General features: G+C 42.5%; 3 protein-coding genes across 3 annotated transcripts; 1 reads left to right on the top strand and 2 right to left on the bottom strand.

The window, feature by feature from the left end:
* Positions 1–216: 216 nt before the first annotated feature.
* On the bottom strand, positions 217–6,705 carry fam161b (FAM161 centrosomal protein B). Its single transcript, XM_069714965.1, has 9 exons — positions 6,637–6,705; positions 5,574–5,810; positions 5,030–5,469; positions 3,535–3,848; positions 2,138–2,256; positions 1,848–2,015; positions 1,629–1,728; positions 1,393–1,550; positions 217–1,154 (listed from the first exon to the last, which is right to left on the bottom strand). The coding sequence occupies exons 2-9, from the start codon at positions 5,789–5,791 to the stop codon at positions 1,073–1,075; spliced, it is 1,599 nt and encodes a 532-aa protein (XP_069571066.1). The 5' UTR covers positions 5,792–5,810; positions 6,637–6,705; the 3' UTR covers positions 217–1,072.
* Positions 6,706–6,876: 171 nt separating this feature from the next.
* Positions 6,877–16,356, top strand: coq6 (coenzyme Q6 monooxygenase). The gene is made up of 12 exons (XM_069714968.1): positions 6,877–7,262; positions 7,935–8,069; positions 9,377–9,435; positions 11,210–11,336; positions 12,591–12,721; positions 12,808–12,915; positions 13,681–13,743; positions 13,848–13,955; positions 14,609–14,811; positions 15,034–15,149; positions 15,515–15,681; positions 16,218–16,356. The coding sequence occupies exons 1-12, from the start codon at positions 7,058–7,060 to the stop codon at positions 16,245–16,247; spliced, it is 1,452 nt and encodes a 483-aa protein (XP_069571069.1). The 5' UTR covers positions 6,877–7,057; the 3' UTR covers positions 16,248–16,356.
* Positions 16,357–17,761: 1,405 nt separating this feature from the next.
* entpd5a (ectonucleoside triphosphate diphosphohydrolase 5a) lies at positions 17,762–24,408 on the bottom strand. Its single transcript, XM_069714966.1, has 13 exons — positions 23,078–24,408; positions 22,614–22,693; positions 22,170–22,313; positions 21,723–21,798; positions 21,149–21,184; positions 20,623–20,711; positions 20,460–20,539; positions 20,293–20,354; positions 20,076–20,177; positions 19,268–19,411; positions 19,115–19,171; positions 18,172–18,287; positions 17,762–17,978 (listed from the first exon to the last, which is right to left on the bottom strand). The coding sequence occupies exons 1-13, from the start codon at positions 23,520–23,522 to the stop codon at positions 17,895–17,897; spliced, it is 1,515 nt and encodes a 504-aa protein (XP_069571067.1). The 5' UTR covers positions 23,523–24,408; the 3' UTR covers positions 17,762–17,894.
* Between the last annotated feature and the right edge of the window lie 675 nt (positions 24,409–25,083).

Below are 25,083 nucleotides of genomic sequence, written 5' to 3'. Positions count from 1 at the left end.
GCTGAATAATACGACATACTTTTTTTTATGCCATTCTCTGTAGAGATGTACATCCGTATGACAGCACACAATCGAATTATAACCGCATGTAACATTTTGAACTCGGATCTACATGTTACATAATGAACTCTAAATTCAAGTGTTTTACTCAAGGATTCTTATTAATATCTTAATCTGAATTTACCACATATGGTACGTACAGACCTCAATGATGAACTTTAGACTATGTTTATCTACATGTTTAGACATTCCCATGTAGTTTGTAAGTAGAAATGATCGCTCAAATTCCTGGCAGTCAGCTGTCAAAACACCAGAGTACAGCGGAGGCCGGCGTACATGAGTATTTGATGTGGATCTGTAGGTTTTGGAGACGACCACTGAGCTGGTCTGTGTGAGGGCAGATGCACAGTGAGGACTGTTTATTTAGGTGGCAGTGTGACTGCAGAAATAACTTTAACCTAACTGTATAAGAAAAGTCCATGTCAGACGCTTGGTGTTCTTACGGGACCATTTCCAATTAAAAAACATGCATATTTAAACATTTGATATTTAATTTAAGTAAAAAAAAATATATAGCTATAAGCATTGTTAGACAGGATTTCTCACAAGTATTATCCTTTTATTATGGCTATATAAAGCTTCTTGATTTTGCAACACAAATTAATGCTACAGACAAAGCGGCCCCAACCGCTGTTCTCGTTTTGTTTTTGAACTGTTTATTCTGGTAACTACGTGGTCATCATCCTCTAAATTACAGTCCTCATATTCCTTGGCAAAATTGTTGTTGTAAAACTAGAAGCCTTTATATTTTCTGTATATACATATATATATGTGTTTTGCCTATAAAATATGTGTACAGTTCAATAAAATTTAATTTTCTTCCCGTTACAATCCCCAACATTTAAGATTGTAAAATCCAGAGGTTGTGTAATTTCGTAATTTATAGCTGCACAGTTTAAACTATCAAACGTTTAGTGCGGATAGTTAGCCGTGACATGAATCATTTTTGAGGACAGTGTTGTTTTCTCGTGGAGAGGCCACAAAAAACTCAGTGCCGCCTGATCCTTTTTGATCATGGCATTTCTTCCCCTTTGGACTTCACGCTCTCCTCTTCCACATCTTCAATTTTCTCCCCGTTGTCAACATTTTCCTCCCTAAATCAGACATGTTGGGTTACAAAATGGCTATATTGTAATTACATCAAACATTTACTTGGCTACAGTATTTGTCTTTTCTTCACTAAAGACTGCAGGGCAAGCTCAGAAAATTATGTAATGTAATATGACCAAACCACATGAAGTCCTTGGCTCTCCAACAGCAGCGCTATTCATAATTTTACCGGACACAGCGGGATTACAAAGTGGATGAACAAAACATGCTAAAAATTCTCACTCTGTACACCTCCTGACAATATCGTTTTCAGTGCTGTGGTCATTCACGTCATCCTCAGATCCGACCGTTTCTCCGTTTTTTTCAACAAACTGCTCCTTTAATCCGGCTTTCCTCAACTTGCTCCTGTACGTCTGCTCTGCATGAGCCTTCGCATTTTTCTGCCGGGTGAAAACTCAAAGTTACACTGCTGGAGGTGCTGGAGGTTTACATCGATGTTTAAACTTTATGTCACTTACCTGTTTCACTTGTTCAAATAAATAAGGGCGTTCACTAACTCGGGCCTTCATTTCCCGTAATTCCCTCATGTACTCTTTCGTTCTTTGCTGATCAGCCTCCCTTCATGTAAGAGAACATTTTATTTTCAGCTTCTGTGGCAGGCGTTTGTGGTTGTCGTAATGTGAGTTGCAAAAGTTGCGAAATTGTACAATGAACAGCCTCACTTGAGCAGAACTCACCGATGGTGCTGCAGTTTTTCATCATACACTTCTTTCAAGCTGCTGTGTGGGTCCAGCAGCTTTGCATGCAGTGCTACTGTCTTCTTCATGGCCTGCGATCTCATTTGGTAGTTCCTCATCCAGTCTGTACTCTCTTGATTCTTACTATCCCTCATCTCCATTGACTTTCTGTTGAAGGTAAATATTGTCTACATGTCAGATGTTATCATAATTTAGTTTGTAGAAACTATGAGTCAAAATGTCATATCTATACTCTTATTTAAAGGTCATGCTGAAATAATCCAACTCACCTAATGGCCATGCAGCGCTTCCTCGCAGCGTCTGTGATATATGTGGGAAGAGTGTCAGAGGACGTTAACGGTAAGGCCCCAAGTGACTTAGTCCTACTGAGATTACTTATCTTTAGGACCTGCAGATGATGAAAATTTAAAAAAAATCACACACATTGCATTTTTGTTAGCTGAAGTCCAAACTGAACATATTCTTTGGCCATATACTGCATCGATATTTTCATTAAGAATTTACTTGGTAATAAAACCTTACAGGGTGCAGTCATAACCAGTAAATTACACATCATAAAAAAAATAATTCAAGCATTATGGGCCTTTTATATAGATTATTGTATAACTGTAATCAAAGCTAAACCACCTGAGTATTTTTATTCTGTCATTAGTTTTACATGTAAAGGTGCCGTAAGATGCCGTAAGCTGTCTATCAGGCCGTGTAGAAACTGGACTTGACTTAAACTTCATAAAGCGGTGGAGAAATATGACTATGCAAGAGAGGGGAATATTCTCTTTTTGAAGATTGCCCACTGAGCATATTTTAAATACCATTACAGTGCCACAACTGAGGGGACCGGTTTGGACTGCCTCCAAACAATAACATATGAGGCACAAAAGAAGTTCAATTGTACAATAAATCTTTCCTCATGAGACAAATTGATCCCAAGAACACAGAAAGTTAAATGTGACCTGGTCAAATTCCTTTTTTGCATTTTATAAAATAAACACTTCTGAGTGTTGGCTGACCGCAGGAACATGATATATTGTTGAGTTTGCAAAAACTACGGGGTGAACATCTGTTCTCATGAAAAAAGTTACTGTACATTTGGTGCAACGATTATAAGGACATTTTTTTTTAAACAAGCAAAGATTTAAGGTAAACTCCATAACATCTAGAACACTGGAGGCTTTAAGGAAGGCAACTGATTTGCGATCCTCCTTAAAAAAGAAAATAGGGTATTGACTTGATAAAATAGTGGGTGGATATGTCTTGAGCCATCCATCAAACAGAGAAGGTGTGAAAGACTTCAAAGAAATGCTGCAAAACTATAACATGAAACCATCTGCGTCCTGTGCGTTGGAGTCTTGGAAGTGTCGTTCTTATGTAGTTCTGTTTACGCCGTCTCTTTAAGCCAGACTTTATCTTTTACATTTATTGTGAAGCATGAAATAAAATGATCCTTAACTAATTTCAGACTCTTGCCTGATACAGATACAGCGTCTAAAAGAAATCTGTAGACGGTGAAAAAAAATAAAACGAATTTTGATGAATAAAATATGATATAAAAAACGATCATAGAAACTAAACAAAATTTTGCTCATAATGAGAGAAGTATCTCAAATCAAACTGCACTGGCATGAATAACAGTAAATATGTCAAATAAGTAAAGAAAGTGTTTCACCTGTGAGTTTTCCAGACTCGTCCTGCTTTGCCTTGCAGGGAGCGCTGATGTCCTCAGGAAGAAGGGCTGACACTTAATCACATCTTTAATCTGCACTTTCTTCAGCGCCTCTGTCCACAAGGCCTTGTGCAACCTGCTGAAGTCGGGGACCTGGTGGATGATTTTGGGCTGAAAACTTGGCTTCTCATCCAGGAATCCCAGTTTTTCCTTCCTGGTGCGTTCAGCAGTGCGGCGCTTCGGGCTGCAGGTCCTGGTGGGATTCTCCGGCCGCGCTGTCGTCTGTCTGTGGACTTTTCTGCGAACTTCCTCCTGGTCTGCAGAATTACAGTCAGATAAAGCAGAAACTGTGAAGAGTGTGGAGGTAACGAACACACGCATCCAACATCAGATAAGTACATAGTGCCCGACACCAAAGTATCTCTAAAAGGTTGAGAGATGATTAGCAAGTTGGGAGAGACAAACAAAGAATATCCAATACACAAATCATTTTCTTAAATATCTGAACTTTTCTTGTGAAATACTGCAGATTTTTATCGACATCACTCTGATTGATCTGCTCACAATTTACCGACATATACAACCTGAGAAAAGGGGTCACAACTGTGCTTTCCCTGACTACAAAGTGTCTTAAGACAAAAACATTGTGATGTTGAGTCATTGTATTTCTAAACTAGGCACTATTTTGCAACTTTACAACCATCGACTGGATTTCCCAAATCAATTAAATTCAGTTTTGGCTTTTTTTTATTTATTTTTTTTATATATAAAGTGCCAAATAACAACACAAGTCATCTCAGGGCTCTTTATATAGTAAAGTCCAGACCGTACAATATTATAGAGACAAACCCAACAGTTCCCACATGAGTGGCATTTGGCGACACTGGGGAGGAAAAACTCAGCCAGACTCAGAGGTGGGCAGTCATCTGGTTTAACTGGTAACCACGGGCTTCTGTTTAAGGCTATGTTTCCTTTGCACTGTCACCCAACAGGCCTGACTTCCAGTATGCTCGGGACCTGCTGGGAAACAGCTAAAGGCCGCTGGGAACTGCTCGAGCTAAATATCTGACAGACTGAGAAGGAGAGTGTAGTCGAAGCGGAGGGGAAGACATCCAACGCTAACTGCTGAACAAGTGGACCTGAAATTACACATTCAGGATAGAATTAGCGAGAAATTTGGGACACAGGTGCTTAAGTAGAGCAAAGGCGTGTTCAAATTTTAAATTAGCTCCTGTGCAGAGATATGTAGCGTAGGTGAGCTACGATAAATCTGTCAACAGCAGCACTGCAGTGTGTAGGCAAAAGGAAGTGACTCAGTTTAATTACTGTGATGTTACATGAAACACAGGATTAACATGTAGTAGTTACATTAAAATCGGTCTGGTAGTTTTACGTAATCCTGCTGATAAACAAACTGAAAACCTAACTTCCTATGAGGAGGTAAACTATGATACCAAAATGCTTAACCAGCGTCGTCCCATCAGACGAGGAAGCCCACCTTTCAGCTCAGAGTCTGGTGACTCTTTTACGTCTTTGTGAAAAGATTTTCGAACGCGAGTGTCCTTATTTCTCTGCTCGTGTGAAACTCGGTTTAACATCAGCTTCTCCCTTTTCTCCTTTTCTCTCTGCGGGAAGCTGAACGGCTTTTGAGTGGAGAGCAAGAATTGCCTCCTCTGCTCGCGGCCCTGCTTCCTCTCCTTCTCCCTTCGCTCCATCGCCTCCTGGTAGACGGGCCGGGTGACGTGGCCGGGCACGGGGAGAGCGCAGAACTTCTTCTGACACTCGGCCACGGCTTCGTCCTCTTTGCTCTGCTGTGTTGTTTTGGATGAAGCGAACCGCTCACACTGTTCAGTCCTGACAGGACGATGCTTCCGGTTTGTTGTCCGAGCGGGAGAAGATATGTTAGACTGTTTGTTGGAGGTCTCTTTGTCTACATACCTGGAAAAAAAAAAAAAAAAAAGTGAAGCTTATTTATTTATTTATTTTTTAAAGATATGAATCATAATTTGAACAAAACATAAAACAAATTTGAGGAAACATACTTGGACTGATGGCGCTGTTGTTCTTTATCAGCACACTTTCTATCGGTGTCTGTCGACAGGAGAGCGTTTTGATGAATCCTCTTCTCCAACTCCTCCGTCTGTTTCCTCTCCATCTCCTGCAGCTGCTGACGGAGAGGCTCTCGCAGAGCCTTGAGGTGCAGCTTGAGCATCAACTCTGATTGAAGTACATCTTCCAGCAACGTCTCCAGCTTTGACATGTTTCTTTGACCTTTGATAATGACAAAAAAAAGAGAGAGTGAAATCAAAGGAAATCAAAGTCAGGGAAGTTTGATTATTCCTGTAAACAAAATAAAATAAACCATATTGATAATTGATTCGTAGTTTACAATAATTAAACAACATTAATGCTCTGCCACAAATGCTGCGCTAGTACTTTCAACAGCTCTCCTCTTGAAGAATGAGGACTTGCTGGTTTTCTCACATTTTATATCATTAAAAATGTTTAATCTTTGGGTTTTACACTGTTGATTTGGACATAACAAGCTATAAGAAGACTCTGAGAAATCGGCATGGATCACTATCTTGACATTTTACAACAGTAATTGTAAATAACTAATACATTTGGTGAAAAAATCAAGTGATTAATAAAAAAAAGAAAAGCCATCAGTAGCAAGCCAGTGTGATATCAAAATGTTACACAGTTAACTTGAGATATATATATATAATAAATAGTGAAATCAATAGAGGTAATTTGTCAAATTTGATCAATTCATACATTTATTTTTAACGTAATTTTTTTAATTTTTTTATTTTTGCATTTGAGGGCGTATTTATTTATTTATTCATTTATTGTCACTTTATTTATTGAGTGTCACACCTGTGTCAGCTGTGCGAATCGGTCACTATGGCAACCAGGCTCCATAATCGAAGGACAATGTGACGTAATATCGGTTGATCGCACGCATTTAGCACGAGCTAAACCAGGTTTCTACTCACAAACAAGCTTCCTTTACATTTTCTGCCACTAAAAGGCGCAAAAATAAACAACAACAACAACAACAGCGAAATTCAAACTCTAAATAAAACAAAATAAACTGCCGACCTGAGAACAGACGACTTTAAAAGAAGTATTTCTCAGCGTCGCGGCATCCTCCAGACTCGTCATGGATCAACTGTGCAGCTTATTTGTTGATATAAAGTTCTTCTTATGAGGTTTGAAGCAAAAAAAAATAAACAAATATCTTTTATTTACACTCTGCCGTCGGTTTTAAGGCAGCGCGAGCTCCGGCGTACGCCGTCTGTGATTGGACGCAAAACCGGAAGTACTTCCTCTCGAGTAAGCGTTTTGTTTTTTTTGTCAACACAACATGGCTGGATTACAGGAGGGACACGGCTGCTGTCATTAGGGACACATTCAAGGAGACAAACGTTTGTCTCGTCGTTTGTATGAAAGCGAGTCGGAGCGGGGAGGAAGGGGAAGGAGGAGGAAACGCTTTCCTTTGCGGGAGACCGGAGACGGGACGATGCACAAGCTCACCAAGGCGCCGGCGGCCTTGAACGGATTCGGCCGGTTTTTTATTTCAGACAAACTTCAAACGTCTTCCGTCAAAATCACCGGACGAGGACTCGTGTGCGCACAACACGAGGGCGACTCCGGTAAAAAGGAGGTTTATGATGTCATTATATCCGGGGGAGGGATGGTTGGATCTGCGATGGCTTGTTCCCTGGGTAAGTCCTTCCCTCCCGACGCGGACTGACCTCGTTTTGGGTTTTTTTTGGGTGTGTGTGTGTGTGTGTGTGTGTGTGTGTGTGTGTGTGTGTGTGTGTGTGTGTGTGTGTGTGTGTGTGTGTGACTTGTCCAGATCAAAGTTAAAGGTCCTAATTTAAAATAAAGAACACTTATTTCACGTTCAGCTGTTAAAGGAATATAAATGATGTTCCCTGGGTCAAATTGAACCATCTGAAAGGGGTTAAGAGATATTTTTTTTCCCTCTATAAACTCTATAAACATGAACTTTAGCTCATTTAATATCAATTTAATGTCATCAAGTTTTACAGATGATGATTTACTTAAAATTTAGCCTTTTTTTTTCAAGTAAAAATAATCATGAATCATGTTGGAGGGTTTAGGTAATGTGGTTGCGGTGAGAGTGGGAAGTTCAATTTGTCATTTTCCATTTGCAGGGTCATGAGAAAAAGGTTCAAGCTCAAAAACTATTTTTAGAAATATTTTTTTTTCTGTCATTTTAAACTTTTTGAAATAGGTCAGTTTTACCTCCAAACATATCAGGAGGCACGTATTCACATCACAGGACATTTAACAACACGTGCTTCTGTCGTTACACTTCTGAGACTTCGTCTTACACGTGCGCTGGCGTGTTTTATGTGATATTCCCACAGGCATGGACCCCAACTTGGTGGGTAAGAAGATTCTGCTGCTTGAGGCCGGCAACAAGAAAGTAATGGACCGGGTCCCGAGCACCTACAGCACCAGAGTCAGCTCCATCAGTCCGGGATCTGCCACCCTCCTCAGCGGTACAGTACACACCAACAACCTTATCACATGGTTGATAATGGAGCTCTTTTTATGTGTTTTTTTTTTTTTTGTGGTGGAAGATTTTCTGCATCTGATAGGACAGTTTCGCCACAGATGGAAATGAAATGAGAAAATTTGTGACCTTGAGCAGCTTCCTTTCTGTGAGAAGTTTGTGCTGCTTGACTATTAAGTGGTTCTCAAGAGGTAAGCCAGGGATCAGACACTTCCCCGTCACCCGGGCTTAACGGGGATCATAGCCGACCTCGATTACTCGTCATTCGATAGGTCACCTGGGGGGGGGTTGTTACACTATTTTGTTCTCCCTAGTACGGCTGAGAATGGGAGTTTTGCTTACAGCCCAAACTGCAGTTAAGTATCTCTCTGAAGGTTAAAGATGCCAGAAGCCCGGGAAAGGGAGAGTCAGGGATTTGGGACTGTGTAATTTCAGCTGGGGTTGATGTTCTTTTAAACATGCTCTTTGTCACGAATTATCATGTCTGCCTGGCAGATCGGGGATTTCAGTGCACCAGAATAGCCTGTTTAGTAACAATAATCTTTTCTCAGGTGCCAGTGAGAGACAGAAAGGCTGAAGCTTTTGCTTCACGTTTTTAAATGAACTCCTTCTCACAGCTCCCCTGTAGTTTTGTGAACTCATTTATTTGACTTTATAAAGTCAAACCTTTTTGTCTGATCACAGATTTAGTGTTTGATTTTGACTCTGACATGTAAAGGGAGTATTTTCAGCGGTGTTGTGTGAAGAGGTGAATAGGAAACTTTCTGCTTGGCTGTGACATCATCGCCCTCCACTGGCACACAAAATTCAAAAGTTTGACATCAAACTTGACTCTTTTTTTTTTTTTATCAAACAACCAGCCTCTTTTTGAAATTTTCAGACAAATGCACAAGTACATGTTGCTTCATTCAAGAAAGTTGAAACATGAAGATGTACCCATAATGCTGCTGTCTCGAAAAAAATTTCCCCTTGTGGGATTAATAAAGTAACTATCTATCTATCTATCTATCGATCTATGAAGAAAAAAAGAAAGCAGCCAGAGACAGCTCAACGAATGTTTTGTAGTCTGAGCAGTTTAATCTCATTACTTCACAGCCAAGTTTACCAGAAGTTTCTTTTGGTGGATGGGTTTTAACTTCTTAGTCCTGAACAGAGAAAAGCACGTCCATATTACATTACACTTTCCTGCCACTCTGCAAACATATGGATTTATTTATTTATTTTTATTCGTATTTCAACTTCAAGAGAATTCTTCATAAAATTGTAATTGTTTTTTTAAATGTGTACATACAGGTATTGGAGTGTGGGAGCACATCACAAAGATGAGGTGCAAGCCCTATCAAAAGATGCAGGTATGTTTATATTCAGATCATTCTTCCATGAAGTTGCAACACCACAGCAACTACTGCTTTGTCAAAAGTATTTCAAGAGGAATATTACAGAAACTTCACTCACCATATCCTTCTGTTACACGGCTTGTCTTCAGATACCCTCCAGACTTTATAATTTACTGGCCTACTGTATGTATTTCTGTCATCCATCAATCACAGAGCCACACAATTTGCGGCGAGAAGAATCTGACATTCATCTTGTACTCAGTCATTCAGCTTAATGAACAAACAACACAATGCCGTATCATATAATCACGTATATGGTATGTAATTGTTCACATTGAAATGGCAAACGGTGGTTTCATGTAACAGGCATTTTGTTCATTACTTTGTGCAATTTATGCCGTAGCGCTGCACAATCTGCAGCACATGAAATGCCAAAGAACACAAGGTATATATATTAAAACAAAAGGGCCATCTCCCGGCAAACTCAAAGTACTGGATAAGCTCTCTGACCGTGCAAGCTTTATTTATTAAAGCCATGTTTTCTATGAATAATAAATCCTTTTGACGTTTTCAAATTGGTACTCCTTCCCCGCATCTTCTAATTATGAAGATTCATGTGAACAACAGGAAGAAGATGAAAGATTAGGAGAGCGGTCGTTTGCTGCAAAGTGAACCGTTTTACGGCTGTGGGTGCAGGCTCAGTCCCTCTTGTAAGATGTGGTCGGTGTGTACCAAACACTCGACCGCAGGGTTTCTCTGAGCCTAAGATGTCATCATGCAGTGCCTTCCAGTGATTATGGTAGTGTACCTCTCCCATTATACCTTCACTCTGCCACCACTGTTTTGGCGTGTTTGCCCAGTGAATCTCGGTCATATACATCTCAGTCATAGCACTGGAAAGTATGTAGTGCAGGTCGGCTCTAAATAGCATACTTTCCCAACAATAAAATACTCTGCCACCCTAAATGTCCACAAAGCACTGAGGCTTTACATTTAAAACAACTTTTTGGCATTGAGGTGTTATTTTTCCCACATTTTTCTCTATAAAGTTGCGAGGAGCTATGTTGTTTAAACCTTGCACAAAAAGTAGTTAGTCATCCTAACCCGAAGCTCCAGCATTAAACAAAACCAAAAGAAATGTTGGGCTGGTCTCAGTAAATCTTTCTTCCCAACCACTTATCACAAGTTGCAAACCCACTGCCATTAGTGGTTTTCTGTGGGGTATATCCCCCCTGCTTTATGGCAAGTTTGAAAAAAAAAAAAAAGCAGTGCAGCAGCATATTACTGCAGAATGATGGGTTGTGTCGCCGTAGTTATAACCCAGGAGAGGCTTAACCTTGTACAAACACTTTTCACCCCCTAATGTTGAAGTCAAACGGTGCTTTCAAGGTTGGAATTACAGTAGCCTAAAACTAAATCTCACCCCGCCGCTTTCGGTCGCGGATAAATATTGACTCGCTCTGTAATGTTCACAAACATGTCATTTGTTATTTATGTTTCCCAGAAAGTGTTTGAAAAAAAATAAATCCACATCACAAAATGTCACTGGGTCCTCCAGATCCCAGAGCTCCATTCAGCTGGAGTCAGCAGTCCATCCCGAGGGGTGTTGGTGACCCTCATCGTTCTGGGTTTGATGTATGCAGGCTGTGCCAACCTCCAAGAGCACTTAACAGCTTTGATGTGTTCAGCCCAATGAAGCGGCACATCTCTGCCTAGCTATATATAGGGAAAGGGGGATGCATTTAAGGATAGACTTGTAGACCGCAGGCGTAATGAGTCTCTCATTTAGGTTTGGGATGCCTGCTCAGATGCCCTGATCACTTTCGATAAGGAGAACCTGCAGGACGAGATGGCCTACATCGTGGAGAACGACATCGTTGTGGCTGCCATCACGAAGCAGCTGGACAGTGTGTCCGGTAAGCGCAGCAGACTGTATACGATTAAAACATGAAGTCCCACACAGGAGCTTGATTTCTGTTCCATCTGCCTAAATAGGCTGCGAGTCTGGCAGCTAATGCCGCCGCTTTCCTTCCATCCTGTCCTCAAGGTTTTTATTTATTTGTCCTCGCGCCACTGTTTTTTTTGTGTGTGTGTGTGTGTGTGTGTGTGTGTGTGTGTGTTTTTTTCTCAAAAGAAAAGCTCTTGGAGCCATCTGTGTTTTTCCTGCAATTTGAATCAAAACCTCACAGCACCCCGGCACCCTCCGAGTCCACGTGAACTGGTCCAGTGACCTATTTAAAGCTGCCATGTGCTCCCACGCTTTGCCACCTCTTAAGACACTAAATCGCTGACAGCGTATAGTGCAGTGTTGCCGTTGACATTAGACCAACTTTTGTGAGGTTCACAAATAAAACTCAGCTCTGCTATGTGCTTGACAGTTAAAGTGGCATATTTATAAACAGTTTTCAACATTTTGCGCCAAACAACGGATGTGTGGTTACGGCACGTTTTTCGCCTCATGTGCCTCCCATTTGCCCGGCTTCTCTCTCTCTCTCTCTCTCTCTCGCTCTCTCATTTGAGCCGTGGTGTTGTTATGCTCAAAAAGCAGTACATGAAAAGTGTCCTCCTCGCCAGCTGTTTTCAATGGAAGCCTGCTCTCCACTCACCGAAAACCCATATTTGACATCCGTGTTGCAGGAACCAGTAGCAGTTCTGTGGATGGATCCCTCTCCAAGTCAGCCCGAGCCAGCGGAGCTCAGGAGCCTTTCATGTTTGGGGTGGCCAGCTGTTCATATTTTAGGAAGAGGGGCAGTTCAAGTGCAAATTCTAACAAGCTGGCAGCGTGTGGACTGGTGTGCTTGTAGATAAACACTATTAGTCAGAGCAATGCGGCAGCCCAAGACCATTAAGGAGATTGTTGAATGTGAACTTTGGCAGCTAGCGCGTGCCAGCGAGGAAAACCAGTGGTGTTTTATGAGGTGGTTTATAGATCTTCCACTGCTTTGGCTGCAGGCAAACCATCCTGTCGCTTTCTAAAGGAAAAAGTTTCAAAACACAGATTTAGCGAGATGATGCATTCACAGGACCAAGATTGGCTCCTTTGTTGTGAGAAAGTCACGTTAGTTGTCATTTTACTTTAAGCAATGTTTTTTTTGTTTTTGTTTTTCTAATTCCTCTTTGCTGTTTTTGTACAGTATTGACTATTTTCATGTCCCTTGTTTGTTTGTCAGACAACTTGCAAGTTAAGTACAGGTCCAAGGTGGTGAAGTACACGTGGCCGATGCCCCACCAGGCTGCAGACCGGATCCCGTGGGTGCAGGTGACGCTGGCCAACGGGGAGACTCTTCAGACCAAGCTGCTGGTCGGTGCAACTCCATCACACAAACCGCAGCCGTTCATCTGTGCTGTCCTTTTCACTGTTGTCCTTTTTCCTCATCTGTTGGGCAGATCGGTGCCGATGGCCCGAACTCAATGGTGCGGAGGGAATTAGGGATCCCCACAGTCAAGTGGAATTATGACCAGTCTGCTGTGGTTGCTGTGCTGCACCTGTCAGAGGTGTGTACCCCGTTTAACACCGTGCGATTCCTCGTACGTTATTATGGCGTGTGTTGGTGCTGCGTGACTCGGCCCTAAAATAGACTTTTGTCATAATATCCCTGACAGTATAAAAAAAATGCCTTATTAGTAATTTCAAGACCATCAAGTGCAACAAAAAGTGTTGTCGTTTTATATGTCAGGATAAACGTAACAGTTTGCCTTCAAATATTTAGTAAAACCAAACAAAAGTTATTAAAAACATGAACTCGGTGAGATTCAGATTCTGTATGAAATATAGATGCTTTCATCCGTGTTTGTTGCACACGTAGTTTATGGCGTTGCCATGAAGCTGTGTAATTGTGTGATGTCACGACATAAAAATGTATTTAATCAAATTAAAATTTTGCCTGATATTATCATGACTGATACGATGTAACACACTCCTAGTGTGTGTGTGTGTGTGTGTGTGTGTGTGTGTGTGTGTGTGTGTGTGTGTGTGTGTGTGTGTGTGTGTGTGTGTGTGTGTGTGTCTAATTCGTAGACTTAAAATATTTCAGCAAGCCTAATTGTAAGTTACTAAATGAATTTACTACAATGCTTTTTTTTTTAATGATGGTAATTCTAGTGTCACATCTGTCAGCATGTAGAGAACAATACAACCATCCGGCACACTATAATCTTGTACTTGAGGGCAGTGTATGGAGTTCACATACAGCTATACAATACAGTGCCACATAATTTCAGTCTAATATCTACATACTCTTTCATTTATGTGTTGAACAGCCCACAGAGAACAATGTCGCATGGCAGAGGTTCCTCCCAACAGGACCCATCGCAATGTTACCGGTAAATATGTCCGCGTCATTCGCAGCGGCGGTGTCTTCTTTGCAAATGATCCACCTTATCAACGAAGTGTTTGATGAAGCTTCAGCAATCTCATTCTGTCGCAGCTGTCGGACACGGAGAGCTCCCTGGTGTGGTCGACCGGCCATCGGCTCGCGGAGGAGCTGCTGGAGCTGGACGAGGAGAGCTTCGTCGACGCCATCAACTCTGCCTTTGTGAGTCTCTCTGTAACCATTAAACTCCACATCAGTCAGTAAGATGGCGCAACATTTCAGGGTTTGTGTGCAGCAGGGCTTCTCCATAGACATCCATGCTGAGCTGTTTTTGAGTGACTCACACTAACAATGTAGTCATTGTTTAGACCAAACTATACACAATACTAATATTTCACAGCAGGAAAGATACACCTATCCTTTTTTTTTCATGTTTGGAGAAACTCCTTTTTCCCAAGCTGGTTATTTTTACTGGGCCTGCTGATGGATGGGGTCACCACGGTTGAGTCACGTTTGGTTTCAGGCCTGGTTTGCTAATTAAACCTGTGGTCTCCCAGTGTCGACCATTACTGCATGGAATGTTTTTCAAACAGAGCTAATTCAACTGCATAGCCTGGTCGGCATCTTCTTTTTAATTAGCCCAGCTCCCGATGCCGTGCCAAACCAGTTAGTTAGGGAGGGGGAAAAAAGCACTTTCGCTGGCCTGGAGTTCAGCTTTGCTCCTGTGTCAGCTAATTTCTTTGTCCACTCTAAAGGATAATGTCTGTTTTCTCTCTCTCTCTTCTGGCCCCTTTTTTTTTTTTTTCTTCTTCTTTTTTTTCATTCCCTGTGAATGTGCCTCTGTCTTCTCGCCTGTCTGTGTTGCTCACCGACAGTGGAGTAATGAGAACCAGTCGGAGCTCGTTGAGACGGCCGGCTCGCTGCTCCGCGGCGCCCTGTCAGTCATCATGCCGTCTGCAGGTTCACCTCGACAGCTTCCTCCCAGTGTGGCGGGGATCGGCTCAAAGAGCCGGGTCATGTTCCCACTGGGCATGGGTCATGCATCACAGTACATCAGGCACAGAGTGGCTCTCATTGGGTGAGATGATAATCCAGAAAGGCCCCACATTGATGCTTCTGTAGATGAAGATGAAAAAGTCCTAAAAAAAAATCAGCTTGTCAAGTCGACTTTGCGGCTGTCATCTGTTTTCTCTTTTACATCCATGCAGGAAAATGACTCTTTAAACTTGCACCATGCATAAAAGCAGCATCACGTGTGTCCAACGTGTTTGAATAGTGGACATTCTGTTTGTCTTTGCAGGGATGCAGCCCATCGTGTCCATCCTCTGGCGGGTCAGGGAGCAAACCTGGGATTTGGGGATGTGGCTTGTCTCACGCAGCTCCTGAGCCAGGCAGCCTTTAACGGGAAGGACCTGGGTCAGTGAGAACTCTAAACAGACACAAACGCTGCAACCATAGCGCAGTGGTTTCCCCTAAGCTCTTTTCCATCGCCCCGGCTCAAACGCACGCTGTTGATCTGAACTATAAAAAGCATCAGCTTTTCCGGCAACATTTATTTGATGTTTTTCTGCCCATTCTGCCAGGAACTGCATGCAAGTCGCTTTTCATAGAAAATGAAAATCCAGTTATGAGATGATATGTTTACTTTTTACTCTATTAAATGTTCCGAAGTTAATATAGCACCAGTGCATTCACTTAATGTAGAAAACATATGACGGACACACGCAGGCTGAAACTATATTGTCACTTTTTAACCCTCCGGTTTGTGTTTGTTGGTGCAGGAGCGATGCAGCACCTGTTAGAATACGAGACTGAACGTCAGCGGCACAATCTGCCCATGATGGCTGCCATCGACCTCATGAAGCGGCTTTACTCCACCAACTCCGCGCCTGTGGTTCTCCTACGCACCTTCGGCCTTCAGGCCACCAACATGCTCCCATCTCTCAAAGTAAGCCGCCTCTCTTCTCCGCCGCACGTGTTGGCAAACCTGGCCATCAACCATCAACACCATCAACCACCTGTCAAACCTAAGCCCCGCCTCCACCTTGACCCCACCCTCCACCCTGTTTTCTGATTACACGGAGTTTTACTTAAGTGGTGACTATAATTTTCAGGGTTCTGAACCTACTACTATGGCATCTAACTTTAGCCCCAAATTTAGTGTTACCAAAAGTGTGTGGGTGGGGTGCACGGCTGGCCCCGGGGCAGTGGACAGTGGTGTTGGCTTGGGTTTTCACACCGCTTTTATTACCGACCGCTCATGTGAAATGGCTTTATTCCCTACTAAGTGATTCAGACCAACACAACTGGTTGTAAAGGCATTTAACTACCAAGTTAAAAGTGACATTTTTTCCAAATTAAATGCAGTGAATTCACTGGTTTACAAGTCTTGTATAGAAGATCTGCCGTGCCACTTGCTTTTTAAAAGGCTTTTCGTTAGCGTGATTCAGTGTGTTTGAGTTGATGTCTATTTTCTCTCTGCAGGAGCAGATCATGGCATTTGCAAGCAAATGATGCATCTGTCATGCACCGGTCGTTGGTGCGTCTTCAGTGACTGAGCTTTGAAGGCTGTAAAAATTGTGAATGTAAAAAAATTAAAAATAAGGATATATTTTTCTCTTTACTCTTTTACTATTGTATTTTGTGTATATAACATTTAATTAAGAAAACTGTGTTGACCATCATAAATATAAAAAATTAACGCTTACACAAAACATACTTTTTATATTTTATTAAAACATACATGTATAGTATATACGTATCTCATTGGATTTAATAAAAACAATTTACATATTGTCAGGTTAGGTTATTCATACAGATGAACAGAGGCAGTTGTGCAGCATAGTCTTTGTAATGTAAAAGCAGTTCCTGTCAAATAGTTTACTTTATGTATATACAGCAGTAGTTATTGAATATGTAGAATACTAAAAAAGACTACTTAGGCGTGTCTTAGTGAGCAGTTATACACAACAAAATCAAAAGTTAATGTTGGATGAGGATAATTAAAATAATCTACACTTATATAAACTTTCAGTTATTTAAATATTTGTACAGTTCACAAGAAAAATTACAAATAGAATTCAACATGACTGATGATTCTGAGCAACCAACTATAAAGGGAGTTTGAAAAATGGTTTTCAGAAATGGTTTTGCATCATTTCTGTTCCATTTTTAATGTATTTAATGGCTGCCGATTATGTTGTTAGATGGACTGCCCACCCTTGATGAGTGCTTTTTTATTTTGCTATTCTAAAATACAGCTGAGACCAAAGGCCCCTGCAATTTAGCCATGCTTGATAAGGTCTTTTCCACCCTAGACAAAACAAACTATAATGGCTGCGCTTTGAAAATACAGGTACGAACCTCATACATGTAACAGCTATACAACGATCTCTGAGAGGCATCTCTCCATAACGCTCTCTTGGCCCCCGGAGTCATGGGGAATCCAACACTCATGATGAATATGTACAACTCTTGTCGATGACATTAATGCAACTGATCATGTCTGAGCTACAATATCTGCAGTTAAAGTGTTACGTGCAATCTTTGAGGAGAAGAAGCTGTATGGTTGTGAGTTGCTGTGCTTCCAATGATGTCTAACTTGTGTAAGGAGCAAATTGACTTGGGTCCAGTCAAATAATTCACCGGTAGAATTAAAAGAAAATCATTTTTATAAGCGTCTAGAAAGATAACAATGGTTGCATTTCCAGCAACTAGTCTAAATTTATTCCACTGCACCGTACAGTGCACACCAGGACCACAGTAAGCACCAAAATACCATGACCGGTTGTATGGCTTCGTAACTACTCTCCACACTACAGCCAGGTGAGAAAGACATTTCAGATCAGACACCCACGAGGAATCAAAAATGTAAACGCTTTACAAAAATAAAGTCAGCCCACCAGTTATGAGCTCAACATACAGTAGAAATAGCTGGCCTTATAAAAATATAGTGATTTCTTTTCTTTTTTCAACAGTTCTCGAAGTGTTCGCAGGGTGCTGAGGTTGAGGAGGAGATATGAGGGGCGTGGTGGGTGAGGAAGCACGGTGGGAGTGGGTCTGTCTGAGGGGACGGGCTGATTAAGGGTGGATGGAGGAAGGGAAGCTCCACAGTGACGGACTGTCCCTCTCAGTGCCAGCTGCAGCGTCAGCGAGCTGTCCTTAGTGGATGTTGAGGTCTCTGAAGTAGTCAAAGGTCGCGCCCAGGGCCCAGCTCGTCTCCACGTTGTTGACTTTCTTGGCTAACTGTTGAACAGAGCGAGAGGAGAATCTCCATCAGAACTACATAGAAACTTGTTCCTACATCTACTTTGATGCTGATTTAAAAAAAAATAAGTCTGATGTACAAACAAAATATGGAGGTTTTTTTGTCATGCAACTTCTCATATTTTGTCTCCCACGTTCACTGCCTACAATAACCTGCCTGTGATTCGCTTACCTGCAGCACAGTGTTGTCCTTGAAGCCGAAGCCCTCCTTTAGCAGGCAAGTGATATATGTCATATCCATACAGAGGAAGGGGCTGATGGCACGGTATTTGGTCATTTTGTTGCACACTGCAAACACAAAAAGGACAGGGTTTTTTTTAGACATGAAATCATTTACTTCCTCATATAATTCCATGTGATGGCAAAGAAAACAGCTTTTCGAACCCCTCGGCTAGATGATGAGAAGATGACCTTTCTGTTTTGTTGTGCTGAATATTCAGGGAGGTGCGAGGTGTACAGCTCTGGGTCAGCAGGAGGCTGCAGGTGGGTGGCAGTGTTAAACTGCCTTGTATACTGTGTGTGTGTGTGTGTGTGTGTGTCAGTGTGTGTGTGTGTGTGTGTGTTGTCAGTGTGTGTCAGCCCCCAGCTGGTGTGTGGCTGTCAGGTGCCCTCCTGCCTGGGCCAGACAGACATCTTCAGCTCGGGTGCCAGCCCAGCTTGAGCTCGACTTGTTCCTCGAGACCATGTGACAGTGTTCTCACAACACAAACAGCCTTACATAACACACCAGCTCAGTCCTGTTTGCTGCAGATGTGGTTCTGCATTGACGTCACAAACTCAAGCTGATAAGCACAGTGTGTATCGGTTATACGTATTTAAAAATTTAGCACGATGTTAACACGTATTTACTCTCTGATGAACTACATTTTTCTCCATCACATAATTTTGTAAATAATCGGTTACATTTTACTGTTGTAATAAAATTCTTGTTTGGCAGGAAAAACTCTGCCAATTTGGTAGGGTTGTGCCAAGTTTTTGCGCACAAACAAGCTTTTGCTGTTTGGAGTTTTGGATGAAGTTTCAGTGGTTTGAAAACCGATATATATAAATATATATTTAACTTATAAGATTGTTGGTTTCATCCAAATCTGGAGAAGATCACATGTAACTCTTACCTTCTTTGGCTCTCTTCTTGAAGTCCCTGACTTCAAGCGCACCACCTCGGCTGCCATCTGCAGAGAAAAGCAAACGTGCAATTTGAATACCTATTTTGTGCAGAGGATGATAATTAGCATGAACGAAAGGCTCGTTGGCCGATGCCCACTCACCGATGAGGCCAGACTCCACAGCTCTGTCGAAGTAGTAGGAGAAAGCGTAGAAGACGCTGCTGCCCTTCACTTCGTAGGGCTGGTGAACTATCCCTTTAATGACCTTCATCACCTCGTAGTAGCACAACTTATAGCCGGCATATCCTGAAGAAAGACAAGGGGGAAGATGTTTTTTTCTCAATACTGTACTGAAAAACAGTGGAGTGAAGAGGGAGTTAAAGTTGCAGACAGGAAACGATGGATGGAATGCAATTGGGAAAACTTGAAGCCTCACTGAGGTCAGTCAGCGGTTGAAGCCGGGGGCTCACCAGATAATATACAAGGGAAGCCCCAGAAGACCGAGTTTCACACAGGCCCATGGGCACAGTTGGCTGAGTTGTGCCGGCAAAACCATGTGCTGACAAGAGCGGCAGTTAGCACAGCCCTGTTGTGCTGTCTATTTTTACCACATAATTGTGAGCCGGCCAGATAAAGCTGCTCGTTACACAAAAAAATAACAACTCAGGGACAAGCCCAGCATCTTTTGGCTACTTGGCTGTGGTATGGGAGTGACTGCCTTATTTGTGAAGTTAACTGACAGTTTTCTTTTCATTTAAATACAAGGTTGACTGCAGTATAATTGTTCAAGAGGGAAGACAGGTGAGAAAGAGGATGACAAAACATGCGTTTGGCGCCAAGATAAATGTTCTCATGTGAGATTGTATTATACTGTACGCTATTGTGTTCCAGAACTGAGATAGGAATGCAGGGATCGTTGCATTTAGGACATCGGGAATGCAATCAAAACCTCAGGGTGCTTTTATCTTACCGTCTGGAATCCCGCTAACTTTATAGGTGGTTCCTCCAAAATGCACATCTTCTCTGAACTTTTTCGGGAGGCAGGAACTGGTGAAGATTTTCCAATCCAGACCTGGGAAAACAAAACAAAAAAAATAACCGTTTTTGCCATGTTGCAATGAGTAAACCTTTGAACGAATGACTCAGAGTGCAAATAGTAAGGCAATAAAAGGTATGAAATACTCTACCATCAGCTCCTAGTGCTCCAAGAGTTGCTAGGCGAGCCGCATATAGTCCATTACCAAGGTAGCTACACAATAGTGACACACAATTATGGTTTTACTTTGCATACATAGTGGTTTTTGAGCAGAGTCAAATCTCAAGAAAATGTACAGTTATATCTTCTGTAATTTACCTGTGTGTGTAGAGTTGATACGTATGGTTGAACAGGTTGAATTTGGCAATGTAAGTGGACGGAGCCGACTGGACCGTTTTCTGTTGGGTTGACAAGAAATGTTTAGTGGCTTAACTTGAAATACAAAAAAACATTTATTTACCAAATCAAATATTGAATTCACCCTTGACTTTGGAAGGAATGTGATCTGTGTAGATCCTCCACCCAAATCCAGAATCCCAACTGTCCTCCTCGTGCTGGAGTACAAGTGACCTATAGCAAACAAGCAGAAGGTTAGAGACATCACACTGGATGGAGGATGATAAGATGTTATTCATCATCACCTCAACTGCTGTCTAATCTGCTGGATTTATTGCCAATTTTATTTGGAATTTAATCCTTTTACATTCACAAATATCAGACTGATGCATGCTGACAGGTCAGAACTGTGCCCACCATGAGAAAAAAATACCTTTTTGGCATGATGCTTAAGGCTGTTTAGAATAAATTAGATGGTATCATAGCTGTGTGAAAAACGTGAGGAAATATTGCTTGTTTTTGCAATCTGTTTTGGAGCCAGTGATTCAAGCTCATAACCTCAGAAAGGAGACAAGAGTCTTTCACTGCCGGGCTTCTGTGTACACTGGAGCCTCAGATATGAGCCTCCTGACCACTAACACCACCATAGCAAAACACAAGCAATGTCTTACCTGTAAGGAAGTTCACAGTGACCCAGGCGAGGACTCCTAAAACAGCACATGGGTGAAAGTGTGTGTATTAGTCAAACCCTGAGGAGGGATTGCCACTAAATATCCAATTCAAACATGCTCAAGCACAAAGAATGAGATGAAGATGCCTTTCAGTCCAGCCCTCCTTCATTAGGCCGATATAAAAATAGCATCTTCGGTTGAGCTTGTAGGATTGCAGACCAACCCAGGTAATTACAGTTGTCTCAGATGTAAAGTTATTGCACTCATAAAATGAGGATAACAAATAGCACATACTCTACGATGAAACATAACAGTGAGGGTGTCTTAATGAGTGATGTGGAGGCTCACACTAAATTAAAGGGCGTGGGGCAGCTTACACTCACAGTGGCAAATTTATTTGTCTCAATGGGGTAGTAAAAACAATTTAAGAGAGCAGTATTGTTTGATCCTCAGTGAACGAGGCTGTTAAAGCACCTGGTCAGACAATACCTAAGTCAGAAATCAGCCAAATCTTCATTGTAAAAAGATGTCTTGCATTTTGAATTCAGCACAAACGCAATGAAAGATAGCTTACCTTCGTTTGTTCCGTTCATGATGGAAACACTGTTGTTTGGCACAAAGAAAGGCGACTCGTCAAACACCTCTCGTACCTGTAGAATACATTTATCACTATTTAAATACGGCGTACAAGAGAGCATGCTCAAATACTTTGCTGTTAGGATGAAGTCTGTCCGGGCTTCAGAAGACAAACTGTGTGCTCCGTGTTAGAGTGACAGATAACTGAACCACAAGCATGGCTGGAACAGTAGCCTGGATAATACTTAAAATGACAAATATGGTTACTCCACACAACCCCACAACAGCTGTTCTTTGCAACATGATAGCCACCAAATGGGCAGACTTGCTCTCTTTTTTTTCAGTGACACTTGTAAGCACTTAGTGGTTTTTCATCCCGTTCCCTGGCGGGACGGCTGGTGTTTGTGCCAAACTGTCTGAGGGCAGAGAGAAAAACGTGCCTCACCTCCTTCAGAAGAGCATTGGCCTTGTCTTCAGGCAGCAGACGGAGACCCGCTGTGGCCTTCAGGACCACCGGGGTCCTCCTCCACTGCTCCTCGGGCACTGTCTTCTTGGCAATCCGCAGTAACTGGCGGATGGTGTTGCCACCCTGCGGATCAGATTCAAGGAAAGAGCATTAACATCAGAGATCAGAGAACAAAAAGAAACATATTTCACATTTGACCTGAGAATTTTTTTTAGAGATCAGCCTTTAAAAACATGTAAATATACAGCAGACAGGAGTGGGCAGCGGTGACAGCATCAACAGCAGGTCTTTTTGTAATTACTCAGTGTTTACATCACATGAACCCAACCCAAAGAAAATTCCAGTGGTTTCGCAGTTTGCAGACAACTCCCTAATATACCTGATCATTAATAATAAGTGATGGCGTAAACGGGCAATACGTACCTCTTCAGGGTTGTCCTTGTAAGCAGACAGTCCAGGTTTCACTGCATGGTACATCTCATTGTCCAGAACTGGCAGCTCCACTAAAAAAAAGAGGTAAAGTGAACAGATCATAAACCACACAGCTGACAGGATATGACATCCTGTGATAAAGTAGGGAGAGGAGTAGTGTAATTGCGTGGCTTTTCTTTATTAACTCGGGATATTTAGACTGTAGCACTTCACCTCCATCCACATTTTGTTTTAAAGGTCTGCTTCCTACACAGTTGAGTCAGACAGGCAAATTAAAAGTTCACCTCAGCTACTTTTAGAAACCGTATTGCCCATGCACTCTGCGACTTTGTCCTTACACCACACAGTGAATGACCTAACAGTAAACAAGAGTGGGAGCCAGCAGCATGTGCACATCCCTGGTTTAGAGAGAGGGAGAGAGAGAGAGAGGGAGAGAGGGAGAGCCGTACACTTACCAGGGTCCTTCTGGATGAATTTATAGATATGGATCCTGGTGCCTGTGCTGCCAGCGTCAAACATGATCCCATGGAAGACACGACTCACGTTGACAGGGGAGGAGGCTTCAGGTACGTGCTGGAGAACCTCATGCGGGTGATAGGGCACAGGTGCGGCATGCACGACCTCGGGCACCGGGTAGAAAGCCTCTGGTATGGGGTGGTTGACTTCAGGTGCCGGGTAGAAGACCTCAGGGATCACCGGGAAGGTCGGCACGCCGGGCTGCGCGACTGCAGGCACCGGGTTGGAGACCTCAGGGAGGAGGTTTTCCGTGTTGGCGGAGTGCTCCCGGTAGCGGTAGAAGTGGGGGACATAGCGGTGGTGCCGGTAGTACGTCGCCTCCGCTAAGAGGCTCCCAGCCAGGAGCCACACGTAAAGAGTGAGCAGCATTCTCGGCGTGGTCATTGTTTTCAGTGCCGGAGAAAACAGACAGCTGGAGGAAAGAAGAGAGTGACGAAGCCCGGTGGATGCTGGAGCAAAAGGCTGACCGGGGCCCTGCAGAGCGCGCAGTGGAGATGGAGAGACGCAGAGTGGATGCGATGCACACTCAGGACTGTCCGGTCATGTGTTTACAGTATATAAAGACATAAGGGTTTGGCATGGGGCCACACCGAGAGCAGCCATCCACCAATCCTGTGACGGTCCATCCCAGCTCCATCAGGAGTCCCCCCCCCTCCTGGGAGCTGAGTTGTACACTGACTACCTGCCTACCAATAGCATTTCCTTTTTTCTTTTTTCTTCACGAGGAGGATTATTTTTGGCTGTTTTTCCCCTACTCATCTTTACTGGTTATTCTGGAGCCCCAAAAAAAAAAAAAAATCCCCTTATGAAAGGAGAAAAGGGATTTATGAAGAAGTCAAAATGAATGGCTCACACTGAAAAAAACCCTAAAGAAATGGTCTTAAAATACTTTTTTATGGGTGTATTTAGGACTTGTATAGCAACTTGCCTCAGAAATTCCTTCACCCTGCGACTCTTTTGACTTTCACAACTTCAGAAGTGCTAAAATTTTGCAACTGCCTAAATTAGGGGTGATGTAAGTTTCTCTTTGCCTGTTGTAAAGGCTTTCTGTAGAGTTTCTCTATCATTTACTGCCGTTTGTAAAATGTAACAACTTAATTATGACAATTGTCTGACTTTTGAACTCATTTTGGGATTACCCGTACTGTCAGTTTTGCTTAATTTCAAACACCTCAGGGCTTTGTGGTGAAAACAATAACTTAAAGAAATACTTTATTTCAGACTGAAGTTTTGACAGATAGACTGTATTGTTTCATTATGTACTAGTACCTCTCCCAAATCATGTTCAGGAGTTGGCATGAATCATCATGTATAAAAAATGTCTTCAACCTTCTCCACGATTTTATAATAATCACCACATTAAATTCACTGCAGCTGTTTCACAAAACCTTAAAAAATGCAAATGTGATCTGCACTCCAGCTGGCATAAAAGTTAAAAGAATGTTAGCAATCATCTCACTCCTACTCATCCCTGTGTTAACCACAGGCTCTCACAGGGAAAAATATTTGGGCTGCAAGGCACGTTTCACGAGAGAATGCATGAAAAGCATGAGTTGCTGTTTCTCCCCTTTCGGTGGGTGGTTGGCATGGCATCATTCATAAGTCATGCCGGCGTGCATAAGCTAATGCTTTCTCATGTAATGTTCGGAGCTACAGCGCAGGATGCAGAAGCATCAAGGATGTCTCACAGCAGTGCAGCACAGAGGCAAAGCAACTCCTGAGACCTTGCATGAACTGAGATTTGTACCGCCGGGCTGTGATATTTTTCACCAGGTTTATATCAACAGAAGAGTACAGACATCTGAAAAAAGACGGCGCTGGTAGTCCAGCAATTGAGGCATCCCTGGAGAACTGACCCTGTCTCAACCCCCTGTTTCAACTCATGCAAAGAGCTGGGCAGAAACCGAGCCTTTGGCCAGCCCAGCCAGGGGTGGTTGAGAAGGGG

The sequence above is a fragment of the Brachyistius frenatus genome, unplaced genomic scaffold (assembly GCF_029030835.1).
Source record: "Brachyistius frenatus isolate BFR_SWC_R1_liver_20210118 unplaced genomic scaffold, ASM2903083v1 Contig_136, whole genome shotgun sequence".
NCBI classification, from domain to species: domain Eukaryota; kingdom Metazoa; phylum Chordata; class Actinopteri; family Embiotocidae; genus Brachyistius; species Brachyistius frenatus.
The sequence above is the reverse complement of the archived record's forward strand: the minus strand, read 5'-3'. Positions and strand labels throughout refer to the sequence as shown.

Coding starts and splice junctions, on each gene's coding strand:
- fam161b (XM_069714965.1), bottom strand. CDS start 5,791: ATGTCAAAGCTGGAGACGTTGCTGGAAGATGTACTTCAATCAGAGTTG. Junction 3,849..5,029: donor ACCAGACTCTGAGCTGAAAG/GTGGGCTTCCTC, acceptor GTAATTCTGCAG/ACCAGGAGGAAGTTCGCAGA. Junction 2,257..3,534: donor CGAGTCTGGAAAACTCACAG/GTGAAACACTTT, acceptor CATCATCTGCAG/GTCCTAAAGATAAGTAATCT.
- entpd5a (XM_069714966.1), bottom strand. CDS start 23,522: ATGACCACGCCGAGAATGCTGCTCACTCTTTACGTGTGGCTCCTGGCT. Junction 20,178..20,292: donor TGGAGCACTAGGAGCTGATG/GTAGAGTATTTC, acceptor TTGTTTTCCCAG/GTCTGGATTGGAAAATCTTC. Junction 19,172..19,267: donor TGTGGAGTCTGGCCTCATCG/GTGAGTGGGCAT, acceptor TTTTCTCTGCAG/ATGGCAGCCGAGGTGGTGCG.
- coq6 (XM_069714968.1), top strand. CDS start 7,058: ATGCACAAGCTCACCAAGGCGCCGGCGGCCTTGAACGGATTCGGCCGG. Junction 11,337..12,590: donor GCAGCTGGACAGTGTGTCCG/GTAAGCGCAGCA, acceptor TTTGTTTGTCAG/ACAACTTGCAAGTTAAGTAC. Junction 12,916..13,680: donor CTGTGCTGCACCTGTCAGAG/GTGTGTACCCCG, acceptor TGTGTTGAACAG/CCCACAGAGAACAATGTCGC.